The following is an 18,150-nucleotide window of genomic DNA, read 5'->3' as shown; positions in this document are numbered from 1 at the left end:
TTCTTTTGGTTGTTTTGGTTCGGTCATGGGCGTTGGTTGTAACTAGCAGCATAGAGCGAAATGATGTTCCTGATTAGTCACATCCTCATAACGTGTATAAGCCCGTAGTGCGCCGAGATGTGCGGCTGAGTCAGGGACCCTTAGTCAGGACGGCTAAAAAAAGCAGCGGGCCAATCCCGAAGCGGCCAACTGGACTTTGGCTGGAACTCTTCCTGGACTCTTCTTGCGGTCGTCGACCCTTCCATTCCAATCCCCCCTTCGCCTGACTACCGACCGACCGACTGACTTGTCTGTCACCTTGTCTGACTGCCCAACTGTCTGTCTGTCTGTCTGGCTGGTTGGCTGATCGCTTGATTGATCGATTGATTGACTCTGCTTCAGATTCGGTTGGATTGGATCGGTTGTCTCTCCACTCTCCGCCTTCTTACATTCGTTTGAAACCAACCCTTCTCCTACCTCTGGGGATCCGGTGCCGCACCACCACCACCACCACTTCTTCCTCCTCCCGCAGCCAGCCTTTTCCCTACCCTTTTTCTGCAACCCCGGGCCGATCGCTGGCTCCCTCTTCGCCAGATTGCATCCCCGACTCCTCTTCTCTGTCGACATCCTCGATCCCCCCGTCCGATTGCCCTCTCGCCCCCCGAGTGATCGTCCCTGCCAACGCCGCGTCGACGTCCATTCCTCGTCCCTCCCCCGAACGGTCCGTCTGTTCCGCCGCCCGTCTCGCCGCGTGTCGTTCGGTCCCAGACAGATTGATCATCTCCCTGGACACCCCGGTGTCCCAGCGATATATCATCCCACCGACCTCGTCGCCTGCTCTGGGCGTCTGCGGTTCTGACTACATAAAAGCGTGATATTTCCTCTGTTGTAATCGGCGTTCCAGCCCTCCCCCTTTCTCCGTCGCGAAGATGTTGCTCCCCAAGGGTGGTGTAACGTGGAAGTCGGCCAAGGCGAGACTACCCCCATGGCGGGCGGTTCTGTTCCTGGTGACACGGACCAGGTTTCTGGTATCATTGGCCATCACCGGTCTGGTGGTCCTCCTATGGCGTGGCATCAGCAAGTCGGCGTCCGAGATGCAGAGGTGAGTACATGGCTCGGCATCGGCGGGTTGCCTGCGACACGGCCCCTGGCAAGCACCAGACACGCGACCAGCAGGCACTAACCGCTGCCCCCTAGTTTCTACTGCTATGGTCCCTCGAAATCGCCGATGGAGATGAGCATCAACGAGATGGTTGAATGGAGCGCCCACACGCAGACCCCGGTGCTCTTCAACCACCACGACCCCTACGAAGTGAACTCCTCCAGCATCAAGACCGTCGACCTCAACCCCATCAAATCCACCACCCAGGCGGTCTCGAACTCTGAGCGGGTGCTCATCCTGACGCCGCTGAGAGATGCGTCGGAACATCTGGTCAACTACTTCAACCTCCTCTACAAGCTGACGTACCCGCACGACCTGATCGACCTCGCTTTCCTCGTTGGCGACTCCAGCGATGACACCATCGCCGTGCTCACCGCGGAGCTGGCCCGCATCCAGGATCAGGTGGACGAGAAGATCGCGTTCCGCAGTGCCACAATCGTGCAGAAGGACTTTGGGGCCGACACGGAGATGAACGTGGAGGACCGGCACTCCTTTGCGGCTCAAGGCCCGCGCCGCAAGGCCATCGGCAGAGCCCGCAACTACCTGCTCTACTCCGCGCTCAAGCCCGACCATTCCTGGGTCTACTGGAGGGATGTTGATATCTTCGACAGCCCCGCGAGCATCCTCGAGGACTTCATCGCCCATGACCGGGATGTTCTCGTTCCGAGTACGTTGATGCGATGGCTGGCTGTTCCATGCAAAGTGCTAATTGTATCGCAGACATTTGGTTCCACCGCTACCGGGATGGTGTGGACGTTGAGGGTCGCTGTATGTAACGAGAGACACCTTCGTAATGCGCAGTTTGCTAACTTTTGCAGTTGACTACAACTCCTGGATCGAATCCGACAAGGGACGCAGGCTCCGGGAGACTCTCGACCCCAACACCGTGCTGGCTGAAGGCTACAAGGAGTATGACACTGGCCGGACCTACCTCGTCGGCATGGGTGACTGGAGAAAGAACAAGGACGAGGAGGTTGAGCTGGACGGCATTGGCGGCGTCAACATTCTCGTGAAGGCCGACGTCCACCGCACGGGCATCAACTTCCCGGCGTACGCTTTCGAGAACCAGGCCGAGACGGAGGGATTCGCGCGCATGGCCAAACGCGCGGGCTACCAGGTGTACGGACTGCCGAACTACGTGGTGTGGCACATCGACACGGACGAGAAGCCCGGCAACCTCGGGGATCGCAAAGCATACTAAGGTGGTATCCTGAGCCGGTCTTTCGAACCGCATTTCCGCGCCATCCGAGTGGAGCGACCCGTTCCATTTCTCCTTGAAACCTGAATACCCCCGTTTCCCGTGTACATCCGAGCCCTTGCAGCGGTTCTTTGCATGGAGGCTTTCCTCTTACGCTTTTATTGTCTTTTCTTTGTTCGTTTTTCCCGATCGCACTCGGACGCTGGGACGGATATCTCACGACGCCGGTAATTAGTCTTCTTTTTCTTCTTTATTTTCTTCTTCTTCTTCTTCTTCTTCTTCTTTTTCTTTTTCTTCTTCGTATTTCGCGTTAGGGTCATGTCTGCTTTTGTTGGCGCTACGGGGACAGTGTTCAGCGGTATTGGAAGCTCATAGGGAGCGAGCGTGAATGGGCTCTGGTTGGAGCTTGACTTGTTCTTCCGGCGATGCTCTTGCTCGCCCGTCTGGCTTGCAGGAGGGACTCGGGAGCCATGCCCAGTGGCCGTATCCAATGTGGGATGGTTGCTGGCAGGCTGTGGGGGAACGAGGCAAGAGGCCGATGAACGGGGGCCACGGTGCCTGGCGTCCATGTACATACATATATAGGCTACAATCTGGCGGGCTTGTTGTGATTGTATAACCTCGGAGTCGAGTAATGACATATCCATACCTCAAAAGCAGCCCCGTGTACTCTATAGTAATATAGTGATAGTACTATAGACTGGGGGTGGGATCCGGCTAAAGAGCTCCTCCCCACTTGGCTGCTCTTCCCCGCTTCCCGTCAACTGCCGACTTTCTCCTTCTTCTTCTTCTTCTTCTTCCTTCTCCTTCTTTCTCTTCCTTCCACCAACAAACTCCCCTCCTCACCACCTCAAGTAAAGAAGCCAACATGTCCGCCAAGAACGAATTCCTTTGCATCCTTCCCGACAAGCCGGGCGTACAGGCCAAGCGAGTCGAAGTGCGCTCGTAAGCTCTGCCTACCTGCCTACCTGCCTACCTGCCTGCCTGCCTGCCTGCCCCTCCCCCTCCCCCCACTACCAAGTCCAGAAAGAAAAGGAAAAAAAGAGACCGCAAAGAAAATGAAAACCTAGGCTAGGCTAGACAAGACTAACCTCACGTCTCATGCAACCTACAGCCAGCACCTCGAAGGCGTCAAGCCCTTAGTCGAGGCCGGAACCCTGGTTGCGGGCGGTACGTCACGTCCCTTCCTTCCCCTCCCCAAACACAAAACAAATAAACTAACTACGGTACCGCATTTCTTGGGGATGAAGGCGCCATGCTAAACAGTCACCCGAAGGAGGGCGAATCCCTTTCCTTCCAGGGAAGCATGCTCATAGTCGTGGCGGAGAGCAAGGAGGAGGCGGAGAAGGTCATCCAGAATGACATCTATACGAAGAGTGGGGTGTGGGATCTGGAGAAGGCGCAGATTATTCCGGTTTGGCTTCTTTTTCTTTTCATTATTTATTTATTTCTCGTTATTGTCATTGTTTGTGTTTTTCTTTGTGCGCGCTTGGGATGGGTTGGATGTATGCTGACGTCGTGTATAGTTCAAGTCTGCTGTTCGGGTGGGATTGTAGACTTACTGACTTCATACCTACCTACATATCAAGCTCCTTTTTTGTCATCTCTTCGGTGTATATACTACGCGCCACTATTATTGCTCGTGCCATATCAATCGATGATATAACGGTAGTGAAACGATGGTACCTACTTACATACATACCTACATATACCCACCTTCATAGATGATTTGGGCCAGGGGCAGGCATTTATTGCATAACCAAACTGATAGTATACCAGCACTACCTATGGTTTCAGGTATGATTATTGAATATTGGATATTGGATATTAATTGAAGCACCTACCGGTAGGTACCTAAGTATGTAGGTAGGTAGGTAGGCGAGCGGGATTTCTTTCCCCATCCTACTCTTTTCCCCCGTGTCGATGACGATGACGATGACGAGATGAGACTAGACTACCAGGCTAGGTACCTACTTAGCTGCAGAGTGCAGTCTATGGACAGGACTAGGCACTTGGTGGCGGGTCTATTCCGTCCGAACGCGGTCATTAATGACATATCACCTTTGGGTTTCCTTCAGATGGTTTCAGAATCAGGAGGGAGGGAGGAAGAGGGCTGGATCGGCATGTGCAGTATTCTGCAGGAGTGGGAGTGGGAGTGGATTCTGCTGCTGCTGCTGCTGCTCTTGCTACTGGTGATGATGATGATGGTGGTGGTGGTGTCACATTGGTACCATTGGCGTGTCGACTAATCTGGCAGACAGCTAGTCAGACCATGCTTCCTGCTCCACGTTATGGCGCTGCATCCCATCCCATCCCAATGATCCCATCCCATCCCACCCCATTCCATCTTTCTCCACCATCTCGAGCCCACATGCACACTGCACCGCGCTGCACTGCACTGCACCGCACCACACTTGGGCGTGCATCGCGTCAAATCCGAGGCCAGCGTGCGTTTCGACTCGATGCTACGGCTGAGATTGGCCGCACTACTTACCTACATACCTAGCACATACATCCAGATGATCGTCTCCCCTCCCTCCCCCCTCCTGATTTCTTTCGGATCTTGGTGCACGAAGTCAAGTACCGGATTACGTTTGGTTTGCCACTCACTCACTCTGCGCCTCTGCGCCTCGAGGTCCCAAGCTGACCGGATGGGTCTAGTGTCTACGGTACTTGTCAGATGGACACGATGTTCGGATCCCTCGGGCTGAATCTGGATGTGATCTATCCAGATCCTGCATCGCTGGGTGGCCGGTGGCCACATACCTACCTAGGTATCTACCTAGGTACATACCTACCTACCTAATGTAAGTAAGAGGGAGATGGGGTGGAGGCAAGATGAGAAGAATAATATTGTCCACGGTACGGTAACTCCACGGACTCCAGACTGCAGAGTCTAGCGGTACGGTAGGGAAGAAGCAACCATGGTGATGGTGACCCAGGCCCAGGAGGATGGGGAACAGAAAGAGAAAGTCTGAGGGAAGTAAAATAGGACACGGCCACACGGGCTGCGCCGCCTGAGGCTAGGTAGGCCGAGGCTGAGGTCGAGGCTGAGACAGGCTTATGTGAGTGTGAGTGTGAGTGTGAGTGTGAGTGTGAGTGTGAGTGTGTGTATAATTGTCAGTGTGATTGTATGGAGTACACAAAAGTACCCCAAAGCCAATCTGGTGTGATAGTGTGATTGCCAGCTGGGATGTTATCTTTTGTATGTTGCACAAGAACCTCGACCTGCCTCATACTAACGGCTATGGTAGGTAGTTAAATATAAAGCCAGGCATGCGTCAGCCGGTGCTAGCAATAGCAATTGGCCCTAAATACCATCACCATCATCATCATTATTATTACTATTACTAACACTACCATCTAACCCACTATACCCCCCTTCCCCCTCTTACTCTAACCCCATTCTAAAACCGAAAAAAAAAAAAAAAATCAGATTCATAAAAGAATCTACACCTCCGCCCCCGGAACACAACACATCGCCCTCCTCACCCCCTCTCCTCCTTTCTGACCACCATATCCCACCTCACAGCCCGAGGCGTAACCTTCCTCACTGTGCCATCTACCCGCCTCTCCGCCACGCCCAGCTCGAGCAACCCAACATCCTCGTCGAGGAGGGTTTGGTGCGAGGTGGATGTCGGAGGGTGGGTGGGGATATGGAGATGGAGATGGAAGGGGAGGGAGGTTGGGAGGGGTGACGTATGTTCATGTCTATTTATGATGGATAGTACATGTATAATATATAAGGGTACTGCAATACATGCATCTTGATCTATTTCATCTCTCTTAGTTCTAATTACGATCATAAGGATCAATCAGATGAATGAGTCTTGTGATTTTATTGTAAGATATGTGGTAACTCTGCTATATCTCACAGCGTGACTTAAAATAATAAATCATGTCATATACCATGCAATTGCTCACAGGGGATCACTGTAAAAAAAAAAAAAAAAAAAAAAAAAAGAAATAACAGACAACATCCATGGCTAGCATCCCATCCCATCCCATCCCATCCCATCCGTTCCGTTCCATTCCGTGGATTCCTGAACGCCAGAGTATCAATGAATGAGTGAATGAATATACCGATAATAATAAACATCATGAGGTTCTCAGCAATGCAGAATACCGCGTGTATCATAGCCACTATAGCGGCGGTTGCTGCGGCGGTCCAGGGATACCCTGGTTCATTCTGGGTCGTTTCGGATCATTCACCACACCCACCGGAGCAGGCCCGCTGCCACCGGGGTTCGAAGCATTCGTGACATCCGACAAGGGGGGCCGTTTCCCGTTGATGTTCTGCGGCATGGCTTGCGGTGCGCGATGCGCAGCACCGGGGACGGCTGCACCTGCGGCTGCACCTGCGGCTGCGGCTCCGGCTCCGGCTCGAGGATCAATGTTGGGACGTGTCAGGGGACGATAAGATGAAGTTGACGGGCCTCTGGTCATGGGACTGCCGACGCCAGCGCCCCCCGGGGCTCCGATCTTCCGGTGCATGTCCTGCGACGGGTTGATGTAGTCGCGGGTGTTGTTCGGGGCCGGAGAGGCGCCGGTGCCGGTGAGCATGGGTCTGGAGATCGGGACGCTCTTGTTGTGGTCGATGCCGGCGGTTTTGCGGATCGAAGGGCTTTCGGCGTGTGGGTCGAAGGCCGGAGCGTTGGTTGGCATGCCGTTGGGGTTGTCGCGGAGGAGGTCGACGGCGCGGGCGGAGAAGAATGATGCGGAGGGCGTGCCGGAGGGGAGGGTATCTTGGGGTTTGGGGTCGATGTTCATGGTGGTGGGGGGTGCTCCTTGCTCGCGCTTGATGGGGACCTGGGCCCCGAATGTGTTTTGTTGGGCTGGGGGAATCATCCGGTTGTTGGGTTGGAGGCTCTGAGGGGGGGCGGACTGTCGTTGAGGTGCGTATTGGTCTGGAGCGGCGGGGCGGTTGTGGAAAGCCTGAGGCGCGGGGATGTGTCTGGCTGCAGGGGCGGCATTGAAGGGTCGTTCGGGCTTGGATGGCGTTACCATGGCGGGATTGGGTCGGGCGTTGTGGTCGAAGGGCCGTCGATGAGCATTCGCCCCGTTCAGAGGCGTGGGAGGTTGCTGCATTCGGTGTGTTTCCGGTCCCAGGACGATCTCGTCTGGATTGCCTGCTCCGCCGTCACCGAAGTCGGCTTCGTCAAAAAGGTCACCTTGTATAGGTTAGCGATGCTGTCAGCGACTAGTCTGGGACTCGCTTACTCCCGAACTCTCCATCGCCGTCAAATGCCATCGGATCATCGCCGTTGCTGCTCCTTCCAATCTCTGCCGGACGGGGTGGGAGGTTGTCGTCTTCTGGGCTTGGCTTCGGCTTAACGGGCTCTTTCTTGATGGGCGCATAATCCTGGTGGCGATGAAGTTCGTCGACGTCCCATTTAGCCTGCGTATATCAGTGGTTGATTACATCGTGTCCAGACGCAGCCACTTACCGGCATGGCCTTGACTTTGGTGACTTTGGCGACGTAATCTTTGTCGTAGACACAGTTACCCAGGACATTGCCAAAGTTCCTCAACGCTCGCTTGAGGCCATCCGTGGTCCCTTCCTTCTTAGCCTTTTCGAAAGCAGCAGCCTTTCCTTTGGCGTTCTCCATATGACCGTAACCGATATCCTGACATGGCTCGAGCATTAGCATCACCGCTGGACAGACTCGTTGTAGTGACAGCGCGCACCTCATGATATGTCCCGTCTTTCAAGGTTACTCTCACGACAACCGAGAGCCCCAAGTTAACCTTGCCCGTGTTTGGGTTCTCCTCGACCTAACAGATACCAGTTAGCTAACCCCGCGCATCAGAACCCGAAGTCCACTAGATGATGGGGAGCGACAGCGCATACAAAATCCACCGTGATATTCTGGATTGAGCTGGACCAGCCATTGAAGCCGAAGACTTCGTTCGCGAGGTTGATGCACTTATCCGCCGGCAGATAATGCACCCTCTGTCCCGCAGCGCCGGGTCTGGAGGAGATGTATTCCGGGCCGAGTTTCTTGTCGAGGCGCGCTTGGAGCGTTGCGATTTCCTGGGCGGTAAAACTACTGATGCGTTTTTGGGGCTCGTCAAATGGGTTCGCGGACATTGCTGCAGCGGAAGTTTGCATCATAATGGTCGCTGGGCTGCCTCGGTGCTGGTCGCCAACACTGGAGACGCGGTTAGCTTCTGGGTTTGGGTGAGGTTGGGGTTCAGGGTTGATAGGTACGGTCACGTACGCGGGCATTATTTTAGTAAGAATAAGAGGGGGCGAGGCTGGCGGATCATTGAAAAAGCACCAGAGCACCAGTCAACAGAGGGGGGAGTGGTGGTGCACAAAGAGGCCGTTGTTGGCCCGGCGTGTTGACGCGTGATGGATGCCGACACGCCGGATCGCGATATCACGTGATGCCAGCGGCTGCCTGCTCCTCTGTAGTGTGCCTAATAATGGGCTTAGTCTATACTACGGATTATTGGGCTTGCCTTGGGCACTCTGTTTCCTCTCATGAAACTGATCATTCTTGTCACTAACAAATTTCTGGTATGATAAATCGATCTCATTAATCGGGGGCTTCTGACCCGTCAACATTAAATGCGGGATGTGTAAAAGCAATCACTGAACAATAAGACTTGCACTGGGGATCAAGCCCAAGTCCTTCAGTGACTCTCCAAAGTACTCAGCGTCAAACACCTTCCGGGGGAAGTTCTGCACGAAGCTATTCGCATCTACCCCGTCCTCCTGTTTCAGAGCCGCAGCGACCTCGAACAGCGTGGTGGTCACCGGGAGTGTCTTCAAGACATTCCCCTTGGATGTCTGGAATCGCAAGCGGGTTTCCGTGTAGGCCGAGGCGGGCTTGGAGGCCACGGGGCCGGAGGTGGTGGGCGCTGAGGCAGGGGCTGGTTGCGCGGGGGCAGCGAGGCCAGCACGCTCGGCCTTCTCCCGCTCCGCCCTCAAGCGGCGCTCTTCCTTATCCGCCTCGATCCTCGCCTTCACGCGTTTCTTGGCCTCGATGTCTGCCAGTTTCTCCTGCTTCTTCTTTTCCGCCTCCTTCAACATTTGCTTCCGCTGCAGCTCCTCCTTCATGTCCTGGGACTCCTTGGTGCTCTTTCTCCGGATTTCCTGACGTAAAACACATCAGCAGATGACGCGGTAGCGTCAGCTGTAGACAGAAGCCAGCATACCTCATTTCTCTTCTTGTCAACCTTGTCCTGTTCCGACTGCCCCGCGCGCTTAGCCGCTAGTTTCTGCCGGAGCTCTTCCAGTCGGTTCTTCTTCTCTTCCTCCGTCAAGGGCGCGATATCTTCCGTGGATTCCGAGAAATCGACATGCTGCGATTTGGAGGCGTGGAACTCGGCCTGCGCGTGGCTCCGGAACTTCTTTCCGCACTCGTTGCAGACCAGGCTGCGGGCCTCCTCGCCCGGTTGGAGCGCAGGGCCCTCCTCGCTTTCAGCCTCTTGGATCTCCTCCAAGGACTTGTCTTGGTTTTGCTCGAGCCATTCCAGGGCACCTTGGACTGTAGCAGGTTACACCAGAAATGTCAGCAGTCATCCGCCCGTTGAAGGATGTGATACGTACGGCCACCACCCTTTGTGACAGCCACCTGAGCTCTCTCCTTCTCGAAGCCCATTTCAATGAGCTGGTCTAGGTCGGAAGCCATGGCTTGGTGTGAAACGAGGCGACCGGGTAGGCGCAGCGATAGAGCCTCGAAAGTGGGGTAGTAGGTAGGGGAGTGGTTGCTTGTGGCTCAGTAGGCAGCCGGGTATGCAGCAGCGGATGCCCGAGCTAGGTGGAAAGAGAGGTATGAACGGGTGTAGTGAGTAGTGACAAACCACAGAAGTTCAGAACACTGGTGGGAGATGGATGCTAAGTTGAGCTTGCGGGTGACGTATCGTTAGCTTGGGCTGAGCGGAGGGAGCGATAGATTGCTTGTGGCGGGAGGGCCCGCCGACTAAGACAAGCCCTTCGCGATATCCCCAGGCACGCCCACGCCGATGTTCTGGACCTTTCCAGCCGTTCTCCCCGATGCCTGATGTTCGCGGTGACCCTGACACGATGTGGTGGGTGCCGATTTGATCGGGGTCTGAGAGCTGCATTCCAATCGATTTGTCCAGGATGACATTGCAAGTAATGTTTCCGACATTCCCGGCAGGCCAGAGAAGGATATGAGGTTATGATCTCTTCATAGCGTTGATCCTACGTGAATGCTTCTATCACAAATCCTTCTCCAGATGCCGTAGGAGTTGATTAGCAATCTATGAACTACATCTGGCCTAGGCAAGCTGACTCTACAGCATGGCCGACCAGTAACTTCAAGATCGGCCCATTAATGCCGTGGCAAGGCTTTGGCACTTGTTGAGGCTTCTGTCGGGCCCAGAGTAGACCACAATGGAGCTATACCAGATATCTTTCTGACACTGGCTGGACTTGGGAGATCGGGTACTCATGGCTCGTGTTTCAGAACATGTCTGATGGACAGCGGACAGCGGACAGCAAGGCTGATCCTGAGTAGTCGCCGCTCAACTGGCGGACATTGTTGGCCCGACATTCCCCTCACAACCCTCATGTAGTACTGATGAGGCTGCTGGGTGTCAGAAACTCAGAAACTCGGTGTGATAGGTGTTTGGCTAAATAGCGCGTGAGGGACCGTCCAGACAGCCCTGTACCACCGACCAGTCACCAACCGGGGTTGTAATTCCAGGCCGAACAGTTGGCACGGTGTTTGGGAAACAAGGCATGGCCCTATCGCATCAAGACAGCTGTGGAATTCCCCGGAGTAAATGGAAGTCGCGCGAAGACAACTGTATGCACGACACTCTCGCACTAGGTAGCACCCCTTGGGCCAGTGGACACCTAGCTCGAGCCATTTGGTCGATTATTTTTAGACGGTGACAAGCAGTGGATCCCAGGACCCAGGACCCAGGACCCAGGACCCAGACTCGATAGGAGTAAAATGTAAATAGAGTAGTACGTGGTAGTGGTACGGTGAGCTAAAAGTATGTAGATGGGAACTGGCCAATTGGCTCGCCAGCGAGAGAGTAGTAGTATAGCGAAAGATGCAGACGCAGGAACGGATGAATCCCAAGTTTAAGCCAGTCTTAAGCCAGTCTCAAGTTCCAGTCTCAGGCATCGAGGCCCCCGTGATGACATCACCTGACCAGCCGCCCCGTGGCGGGCTGAGTCAGCGCCCCCCGGCCCAACCAGCAGTCGCAACGCAACGGAATCCCCCCCGAACGGAGTTGCGCCTGAACAGTTAATCTATCTCGTGGTTGGCATCCACTTCGACGACCACTACCACTACCTCTTACGTCGGAGACGCATCCCGACCCCATTTCCCTCCTTATTATTCACTCAGCCTGTGTCAGGTACCTACCTCCCCCGTCCCTGCCTGTCCCTTGGGCCCTGTCATTCTGATCCTTCTGGCTGATCACCATTCATCCCTCCTCAGCGCGCTCTCTTCCAAGGACCGGATCCTCCCGTGTCTATCTGCTGTACATTAACTGCTTGCGCATCCCCTCTGTTTCGCTTCTGTTGATAACCGTCGCTGTCTACCCACTATGTCTATTGTTCTCGACCCCCCCGAGCTGGGCTTCAAGCGTAAGCACTTCCCCCGATTGACTTGTATACACTGCCGGTAACTAACTAACCGCGCTGACTAAATACCAGGCCCCTTCGACCGCGAGGTGTGCCAGATCTTGCACTTGAAGAACGAGAATGAAGAGGCGGTGGTCTTCAAGGTATGTACAGTCCTGATGTCTTTCACTCGTGTCAGCACCGTCGATCGCATACTAACATTCACCTCGCACCAGGTCAAAACGACTGCCCCTAAACAGTACGTGGCCACTCCCCTTCTCGAGGTGGGATGACGACTGACCGTGAATTCAGCTACTGCGTTCGCCCGAACTCAGGCCGCATAGAACCCGGAAAGCATGTGGACGTTCAAGGTTGGTTTCCCCGGGATCGGTTCGGCAGTTGACCCCTGGCGCAATGGCTGACAACCCCGGATAGTTCTCCTCCAGGCCATGAAGGAGGAGCCCACCCTCGATGCCAAGTGCAAGGATAAGTTCCTCGTCCAGACCGTCTCGGTGACTCGTGATATGGAGTTTGCCAATGTGACTTCTATTGTATGCCCGCCTCCCCGCCCCCGAGTTAATCCGAGTGACACAATCTAACGCAGCCCCATAGTTCGAGAAAGCCTCCAAAAATGCCCTTCAGGAACGCAAGATCCGTGTGAATTGGTTGGCCCCCGATGATACCCCGGTTCCTGAGCAGAGCGCCGAAACGAACGGTGTAGGTTACCCCTCACCGACCCCCTTTCGAGGGTCGAGTGACAGTGACGGTCAACTAACTAACTGTCCTCTCCAGACCGTGCCGGAAGAAGAAGCCCCAGCCTACACCTCTCCCAGCGCACACTTCCAGACTCCTGCAGCCGCCGTTTCCTCCAGTGCCAACGACACGTCACCGATCCCACCGCCAGATTTCAGCGATAAGCCCAAGCGGGAAGTGTCCACCCCACAGACGAATGAGGGCCCAGCCACGTCTACAAAGTCGCCCACAGTAGCCAGACAAGCCCCTAGCTTGAGCGACGACCTGAAATTCCAACTGTCGGAAGCCCAGGCGCAGATCCTGGCGCTCAAGGAAAAGCTGGCAGACCAGGGCCTGAGGCAGAGGAAGATCGGAGGCGAGGCCGAGAAGGCGCCGGCGCCACTGGCGCAGCAACAGCCACAGTCTACCGAGGCAGGCGTGCCGCTGCAGATGGCCGCTGGGCTGTGCCTGCTAAGCTTCCTGATCGCATACTTCTTCTTCTAGTCATTGACTGCTACGTCGTTTCTTAGCATGTCCGTCCCATGCGCTTTCTTCTTCTTCTCCCCAAACCAACTGTATTCTCTTCTTCTGAAGTCACCGATTTCCTTTGCACTTTTGAACAGCTTCGTCGACATCGGCAGTCCATGGTGTCCGTGTCCGTGTCTTTTCTCCTTTCGACTACTTACTACAACTTACTACCTTACTTTTACGCTTACCCCGTCCACAGCCAAGCCAGCTTATCTGGTGCCTCGGTTCAGTTCGGTCCGGCCTTACTTTGCACTTCTTTTCTTTCTTCTATTCCTATCCTTCCCCTCACCCCTCCCAATCTGTTGAAATTGCTCCCTTCCCCCCACCCCAACTTTTATGATATGATGTAGATGGAGACAGGGTCCTACCCAATGCTCACGTGTTCTGTGGGCTTTCTCAAATATTGTTGCTTGCTTGCTTCTCGCAACCTGCAATTGAAATGTCTGGTCGGTCTGTTGATCTCAGACTCTCGATCCGAGTGTTTTCATTTCCTTCTTTCATTTTTATTACCTCCTCTCCCCTGTTCTTCTTTTCCCTTGCCTGTTTTATTTTACTGTTGCCAGCGAATATCGGTTTAGACGAATGCACGCGTCCATAGTCAGGCAGTAAAGCTAATCATGATGATGCCCACTGAAATGTTTATACTACACACACAAACACGTCTTGTGCCTTGAGATTGTTTTTTTTTTCGCCTTACCTAGCAGATATGTATGACATGGTAATATTATTTCAATTTTTATCGTACAATCCCAGTCTGGATAATTACCTAGACGAATCAATGAATATGTAAACAAACAAAGAAACAAACAAACAAACAAACAAACAATAAAATAAATGCAGTTACATGTATCTAACTTTATGTTTCACAATTATACCCCGTCCCAACAGGTCAGACTTGGGTTATCGGCACCAGTCCGACAAATACAAACGATAAACCCTAGAAGACAGGGAGGGGGGAATCTCATCTCTAGTATATTTCACAGGTCATCAATCAATCAATCAATCAGACAATACAACTCGCACCGTATATATGGTGGTGGATCTAGGGCGCAGCTAGCGAGAGTAATAAATTGGGCAGGTAAGGAAAGAATGGAAGGAAGAGAGGAAGGAGAAATCAATTCTGGATCTCGCTTTCTGTCCACCCACTGCCAGACTCTTCCGGACCAGCCGACGCAGCCGAAATCCCCTCGCCGGCGCGACCATTGCCCCCACCGCCCCCGCCGCCGACAAGACGACCGCCCTGCGCTCTCTTGACCCGACACCACATGCCGACGTTTTTGTCCAGGATGAAGGTCCAGATCACCCACACCCAGCTGCGGTGGCAGGGGAGGGGCTCGTAGAACTCGCTGGCAATGCGGTGGACCTCGTGGAGCTTTGTCCAGGGGATGGCGGGGAAGTCGTGGTGTTCGTTGTGCAGGCCCACGTTGTAGGTGAAGAAGTTGAGGGGGCCATAGTAGGAGTACGTCTCCGGAGGGGGGAGGGAGTCGAGAGGATGGGGCTTGTCGGTGGGCTTGCGGGCCTTCCGCTCCAGGAGGGATTCCGTGCCGTGGCCGATCCGGGAAAAGAAGTAGTGTTCGGCGATGAAGTGGCCGGCGCAGGGGTGGAGGGAGCCGGCGAGGAAGGAGCTCATGAGGAAGTAGAGGACGGGCTGGAGGGAGCCGCCGCAGAACTTGGTCAGGGCGTAGTCGAAGGAGAGCTCGAAGACCAGGTTCAGGAGGTGGATGTAGGTGAAGGGCGGGCTGTAGATGAACATGGGGCGGACGGCGTAGAAGAAGATCTGGAAGGTGCAGAAAAAGGCCTTGCCCAGGAGCGAATCGAGAAAAAAGGCTTCGACCGCGGTGGGCAGGTCGGTATCCAGGCCGGTCACACCTAGAGATTTGTGATGGGTGAGGTGGTAGGGCTGTGTGGAACGGTTCAAGTCAGCCACTATGGTGTCTCTTGTTTTCGGGGCTTAGTTTCTGGGACGGTGTCCACGTACCCGGAAAGCAGCACTATAGGGCACTCCGATTGGGATATTGGCGAAGATGGCCAGCAGTCGGTTTGCCATTGGGGACCGGAAGGCGAGGTTATGCGAGATTTCGTGGATGGCGAGGAAGAGGTTCTGGTTTGCGGTTGCTCCGATCACGTACGCCGTAACGAGGAACTTCCAGGAGAACATGGAGGTATCGCGGAGCAGGTACGCGCAGCATACCTGAAGGGAGACGACGCCCAGTACCACCCATTTTGTCAGGGGCTCTGGTCCGCAGAGCTTGGTGACCTGAAGAGAAAGTGAAGCATTAGCGATTGTCCGGGAGAAGAGGCCACGACGCGACGGGGAAACAGGGCGGAGGTACCTCCGGATGGGCTTTGATGATGGCCTGCCGTCTGGACCGGTGCGGTTCTTCGGTATACGTCCAGAAGAAATGGTCGTCAACCGCGGACTTCTCTGGGGGCGGAATTCTGGCGGCGGGCTGTTGTTCCTGACTGGCGGGAGCTTGCGGGCCCTGGCTCTTCGCTGCGGACACTCGGAGATGCGGTGAGGCATCCGTGGGGGTTTCGACGACGGACGAAGACATGGCCGGAGGGGGGAGGGGGGGTGAAATTCAGGGGGACTGGGAGGCAGTCTACGCCATGGGTGAGAAGTCTGGGGAGGGAGAGAGAAAATGGGGGAGGAGGAAGAAGAAGAGGCAACAACATGAGCGTCTCGGAGCGGACGCCTTCCACGTGGGGCTACCCGGGAAGAGGGATGGTCCGATTACAACTCTCTCAATCAAATCATAAGATGATGAGACGGTGAGAGGGCCCCGATCGGCCAATCTTTACTGGGTTCGTTCGTTTTGTATTGGTTGGATTTCATATGCTAAGATCGTTTCGTAATGCCCCTGTTGGGGTTGGATACCCCCAACTCTCCTCAAAAAAAAAAAAAAAAAAAAAAAATAGAGACCGGCTCAGTAATCGTCTCCACGACTGATAACTTCCTTTACATTGGGTCGAAGAACAATCGTCTATCATTGAGTTAGCTGGAAGATCCGAGTCCTCCGTGTTCAGTAGGGGGCATACATGTTCATATTGGGCAGTGTATGAGCCCTTGATATCGCAAAGAGGAGGGTAGTCCTGGACAATTCCCGAAGAAACCAGGTTGTTCAACTACATAGAAATTAGCATGGATTCTCATAACCATCACCGAAATGGTCCTGTGCTCACTCCGAGGAGGTACTTGTCCTGACCCAACCGGTCGAGGTAACGACGGCAGAAGGGGAGGGTGCCGAAGTTCTTGTTGATGACGTTCAACAGGTTCTTCGCCGAGGAAAGGCGCAGGGACACCTGGTTGTGATCCGGGATCAGGGCGTAGTGGGAGGTTTCCATCTGCGTAGAAAATGTTAGTGCGCAACCCCATCTCAGTAAATGTCAATTGCACTCACGTCCTCTCGCACGTAGCCCTTTCCAGTACTGCCGAAGGTCTCGATGGCAAACACTTCGCCTTCCTCCATCTTGGTCTGGTCACCACCCTTGACAATGGGAACACTCTTTCCACCGTGGATAATGTGCTGTTCAATGTTGTGACCGTTAAGGTTCCGGATACACTTGACGGGATACATGGTCCCGTTGAGTTCAACTTCGTAACTCTCCATGGCCTCCTGGATGGCAGCGCCGATGTCGCTCATGCGAACGTCGATACCCGCTTCCTACGATCCGGACTGTCAGTAAGCCGTCGTAAATACATTGGTCGGGGAGGTGCAATCAACATACGCGGATACCAGTGTTGGTGGCATCTTTCACGGCCGCCAGAAGGGGGTCATAGACGGGGTCGAAAGCCAAGGTGAACGCACTGTCGACAATGCGGCCGTTGATCTGGGCTCCGAAATCGACCTTCATGACATCCCCCTGCTGCAACACCATCTTGTTGCCCGCGTTCGGGGTGTAGTGGGCGGCGCAGGAGTTGATGCTCAGACCACAGGGGAAACCCATACCACCCTTGAGGTTGTCACCTTCCTCCAGGCCCTGGTGACCAGTCAAGGCACGGACCGATTCCTCGATGCCCTCCGCGATCTCCGTGAGGGTCTGGCCGGGCCTGATGGTCTTCTGCGCATACTGACGGACCTGACGGTGCACTTCGGCACCATGACGATACTCCTCCAGGAAGTCGTTCTTCATGCGGTCCAGGTAGCGCTTCTCCTCGTTGGTGGTGCGGTACGAATTTTCATTCTGGTACTCGACGATCTCACCCTCGGGGAACTTCTTGTTGGCGAACAGGGTGGACAGCGGAACCCGCGGGGGTTCGCTCTGGACCTTGGCGCCTCCCTTCTTCTTCTTCTTGGACTTCCGCTTCTTCTTCTTCTTGGCGGCTGTAGACCCGAGTTTTTCCACAAGTCAGTGCGGGGGATTCCAGAATTGCCCGAGGGTATGCGGCGGGGGCAAGACGCACCTCCGCTGGCAGCACCCTCGGCGCCAGCGTTTCCTTCCTCTACTTCATCGTCGTCGGAATCGTCCTCCGCCTCTCCGGCGTCCGCCTGACCGGCGGCCGGGGCGTCCGCCTTTGCGTCGCCACTTTGACCGTTGACTAGAGGGGGCGGGGAAATCTTATCAGTTTGGCTGCGGATGGCGGAGAGATCAGCGACGAGAGGGCAGTCGGACACTTACGGTCGAGCTTCTGCAGCTTTTCGCTAGCCTGGGCAGCCATGTTGAAAAGCTGAATGAACCGGGTGAATTGGTGGTGGGCTGAAGGGAAGAAGGAGAAAAAAAAGAGGGGAATGCCATCTCCGGCTTCCGTCGGGCAAAAGACGGCCGCGCCAAGCCTGAGGTTGCAAGGCTGCCAATCCGGATCTACACATGGCCAACTGGTGGATGCTGCCGTCGGTGGTGTGGCAGAAGCTCACAGAATATGGTTCCCAGGATATAGTTCTGGTCAATTTGGGACGGTTTAGTAAGTTAAATTGCCCGTGCTATATGATCGAGGGGAGAGAGCCTTTCTACGCATATATCAAGACACCTACTAGTGGTAGAAGATGGTCGTGTGCA

At 54.6% G+C, this 18,150-nt stretch overlaps 8 protein-coding genes across 8 annotated transcripts; 5 read left to right on the top strand and 3 right to left on the bottom strand.

The window, feature by feature from the left end:
- The first annotated feature begins 757 nt into the window (after positions 1 to 757).
- Positions 758 to 2,420, top strand: BO70DRAFT_223623 (ANP1/MMN9/VAN1 family protein). The gene is made up of 4 exons (XM_025538750.1): positions 758 to 1,081; positions 1,177 to 1,808; positions 1,862 to 1,909; positions 1,960 to 2,420. The coding sequence occupies exons 1-4, from the start codon at positions 909 to 911 to the stop codon at positions 2,340 to 2,342; spliced, it is 1,236 nt and encodes a 411-aa protein (XP_025400781.1). The 5' UTR covers positions 758 to 908; the 3' UTR covers positions 2,343 to 2,420.
- A 787-nt stretch (positions 2,421 to 3,207) lies between these two features.
- Positions 3,208 to 3,981, top strand: BO70DRAFT_334409 (uncharacterized protein; the record flags this gene model as incomplete). The annotated part of the gene is made up of 4 exons (XM_025541015.1): positions 3,208 to 3,284; positions 3,454 to 3,509; positions 3,590 to 3,753; positions 3,866 to 3,981. The coding sequence occupies 4 exons, from the start codon at positions 3,208 to 3,210 to the stop codon at positions 3,893 to 3,895; spliced, it is 327 nt and encodes a 108-aa protein (XP_025400780.1). The 3' UTR covers positions 3,896 to 3,981.
- Positions 3,982 to 4,144: 163 nt separating this feature from the next.
- Positions 4,145 to 4,711, top strand: BO70DRAFT_223546 (uncharacterized protein). Its single transcript, XM_025538749.1, has one exon. It carries the CDS (start codon positions 4,283 to 4,285, stop codon positions 4,586 to 4,588), a length of 306 nt encoding a protein of 101 aa, XP_025400779.1. The 5' UTR covers positions 4,145 to 4,282; the 3' UTR covers positions 4,589 to 4,711.
- On the top strand, positions 4,548 to 4,976 carry BO70DRAFT_361051 (uncharacterized protein). The gene has a single exon (XM_025542955.1). The coding sequence runs from the start codon at positions 4,612 to 4,614 to the stop codon at positions 4,843 to 4,845; it is 234 nt and encodes a 77-aa protein (XP_025400778.1). The 5' UTR covers positions 4,548 to 4,611; the 3' UTR covers positions 4,846 to 4,976.
- A 1,371-nt stretch (positions 4,977 to 6,347) lies between these two features.
- BO70DRAFT_334406 (RAD52 DNA repair protein RADC) lies at positions 6,348 to 8,598 on the bottom strand. The gene is made up of 6 exons (XM_025541014.1): positions 8,561 to 8,598; positions 8,191 to 8,491; positions 8,028 to 8,114; positions 7,787 to 7,966; positions 7,560 to 7,737; positions 6,348 to 7,510 (listed from the first exon to the last, which is right to left on the bottom strand). Exons 1-6 carry the CDS (start codon positions 8,566 to 8,568, stop codon positions 6,483 to 6,485), a joined length of 1,782 nt encoding a protein of 593 aa, XP_025400777.1. The 5' UTR covers positions 8,569 to 8,598; the 3' UTR covers positions 6,348 to 6,482.
- Positions 8,599 to 8,817: 219 nt separating this feature from the next.
- On the bottom strand, positions 8,818 to 10,223 carry BO70DRAFT_361049 (uncharacterized protein). The gene is made up of 3 exons (XM_025542954.1): positions 9,898 to 10,223; positions 9,504 to 9,835; positions 8,818 to 9,441 (listed from the first exon to the last, which is right to left on the bottom strand). Exons 1-3 carry the CDS (start codon positions 9,977 to 9,979, stop codon positions 8,935 to 8,937), a joined length of 921 nt encoding a protein of 306 aa, XP_025400776.1. The 5' UTR covers positions 9,980 to 10,223; the 3' UTR covers positions 8,818 to 8,934.
- A 1,349-nt stretch (positions 10,224 to 11,572) lies between these two features.
- Positions 11,573 to 13,315, top strand: BO70DRAFT_223409 (putative integral ER membrane protein Scs2). Its single transcript, XM_025538748.1, has 8 exons — positions 11,573 to 11,684; positions 11,768 to 11,916; positions 11,986 to 12,056; positions 12,129 to 12,151; positions 12,205 to 12,263; positions 12,328 to 12,443; positions 12,505 to 12,609; positions 12,685 to 13,315. The coding sequence occupies exons 2-8, from the start codon at positions 11,877 to 11,879 to the stop codon at positions 13,126 to 13,128; spliced, it is 858 nt and encodes a 285-aa protein (XP_025400775.1). The 5' UTR covers positions 11,573 to 11,684; positions 11,768 to 11,876; the 3' UTR covers positions 13,129 to 13,315.
- Positions 13,316 to 14,266: 951 nt separating this feature from the next.
- BO70DRAFT_370261 (methionine aminopeptidase) lies at positions 14,267 to 17,812 on the bottom strand (the record flags this gene model as incomplete). The annotated part of the gene is made up of 9 exons (XM_025544726.1): positions 14,267 to 15,052; positions 15,131 to 15,409; positions 15,486 to 15,641; positions 16,192 to 16,278; positions 16,336 to 16,497; positions 16,554 to 16,817; positions 16,882 to 17,477; positions 17,558 to 17,692; positions 17,773 to 17,812. The coding sequence occupies 9 exons, from the start codon at positions 17,810 to 17,812 to the stop codon at positions 14,267 to 14,269; spliced, it is 2,505 nt and encodes an 834-aa protein (XP_025400774.1).
- Between the last annotated feature and the right edge of the window lie 338 nt (positions 17,813 to 18,150).

The sequence above is a fragment of the Aspergillus heteromorphus genome (genome assembly GCF_003184545.1).
Source record: "Aspergillus heteromorphus CBS 117.55 chromosome Unknown BO70scaffold_8, whole genome shotgun sequence".
Classification (NCBI taxonomy): domain Eukaryota; kingdom Fungi; phylum Ascomycota; class Eurotiomycetes; order Eurotiales; family Aspergillaceae; genus Aspergillus; species Aspergillus heteromorphus.
This window is presented reverse-complemented; position numbering and strand designations above follow the sequence as displayed.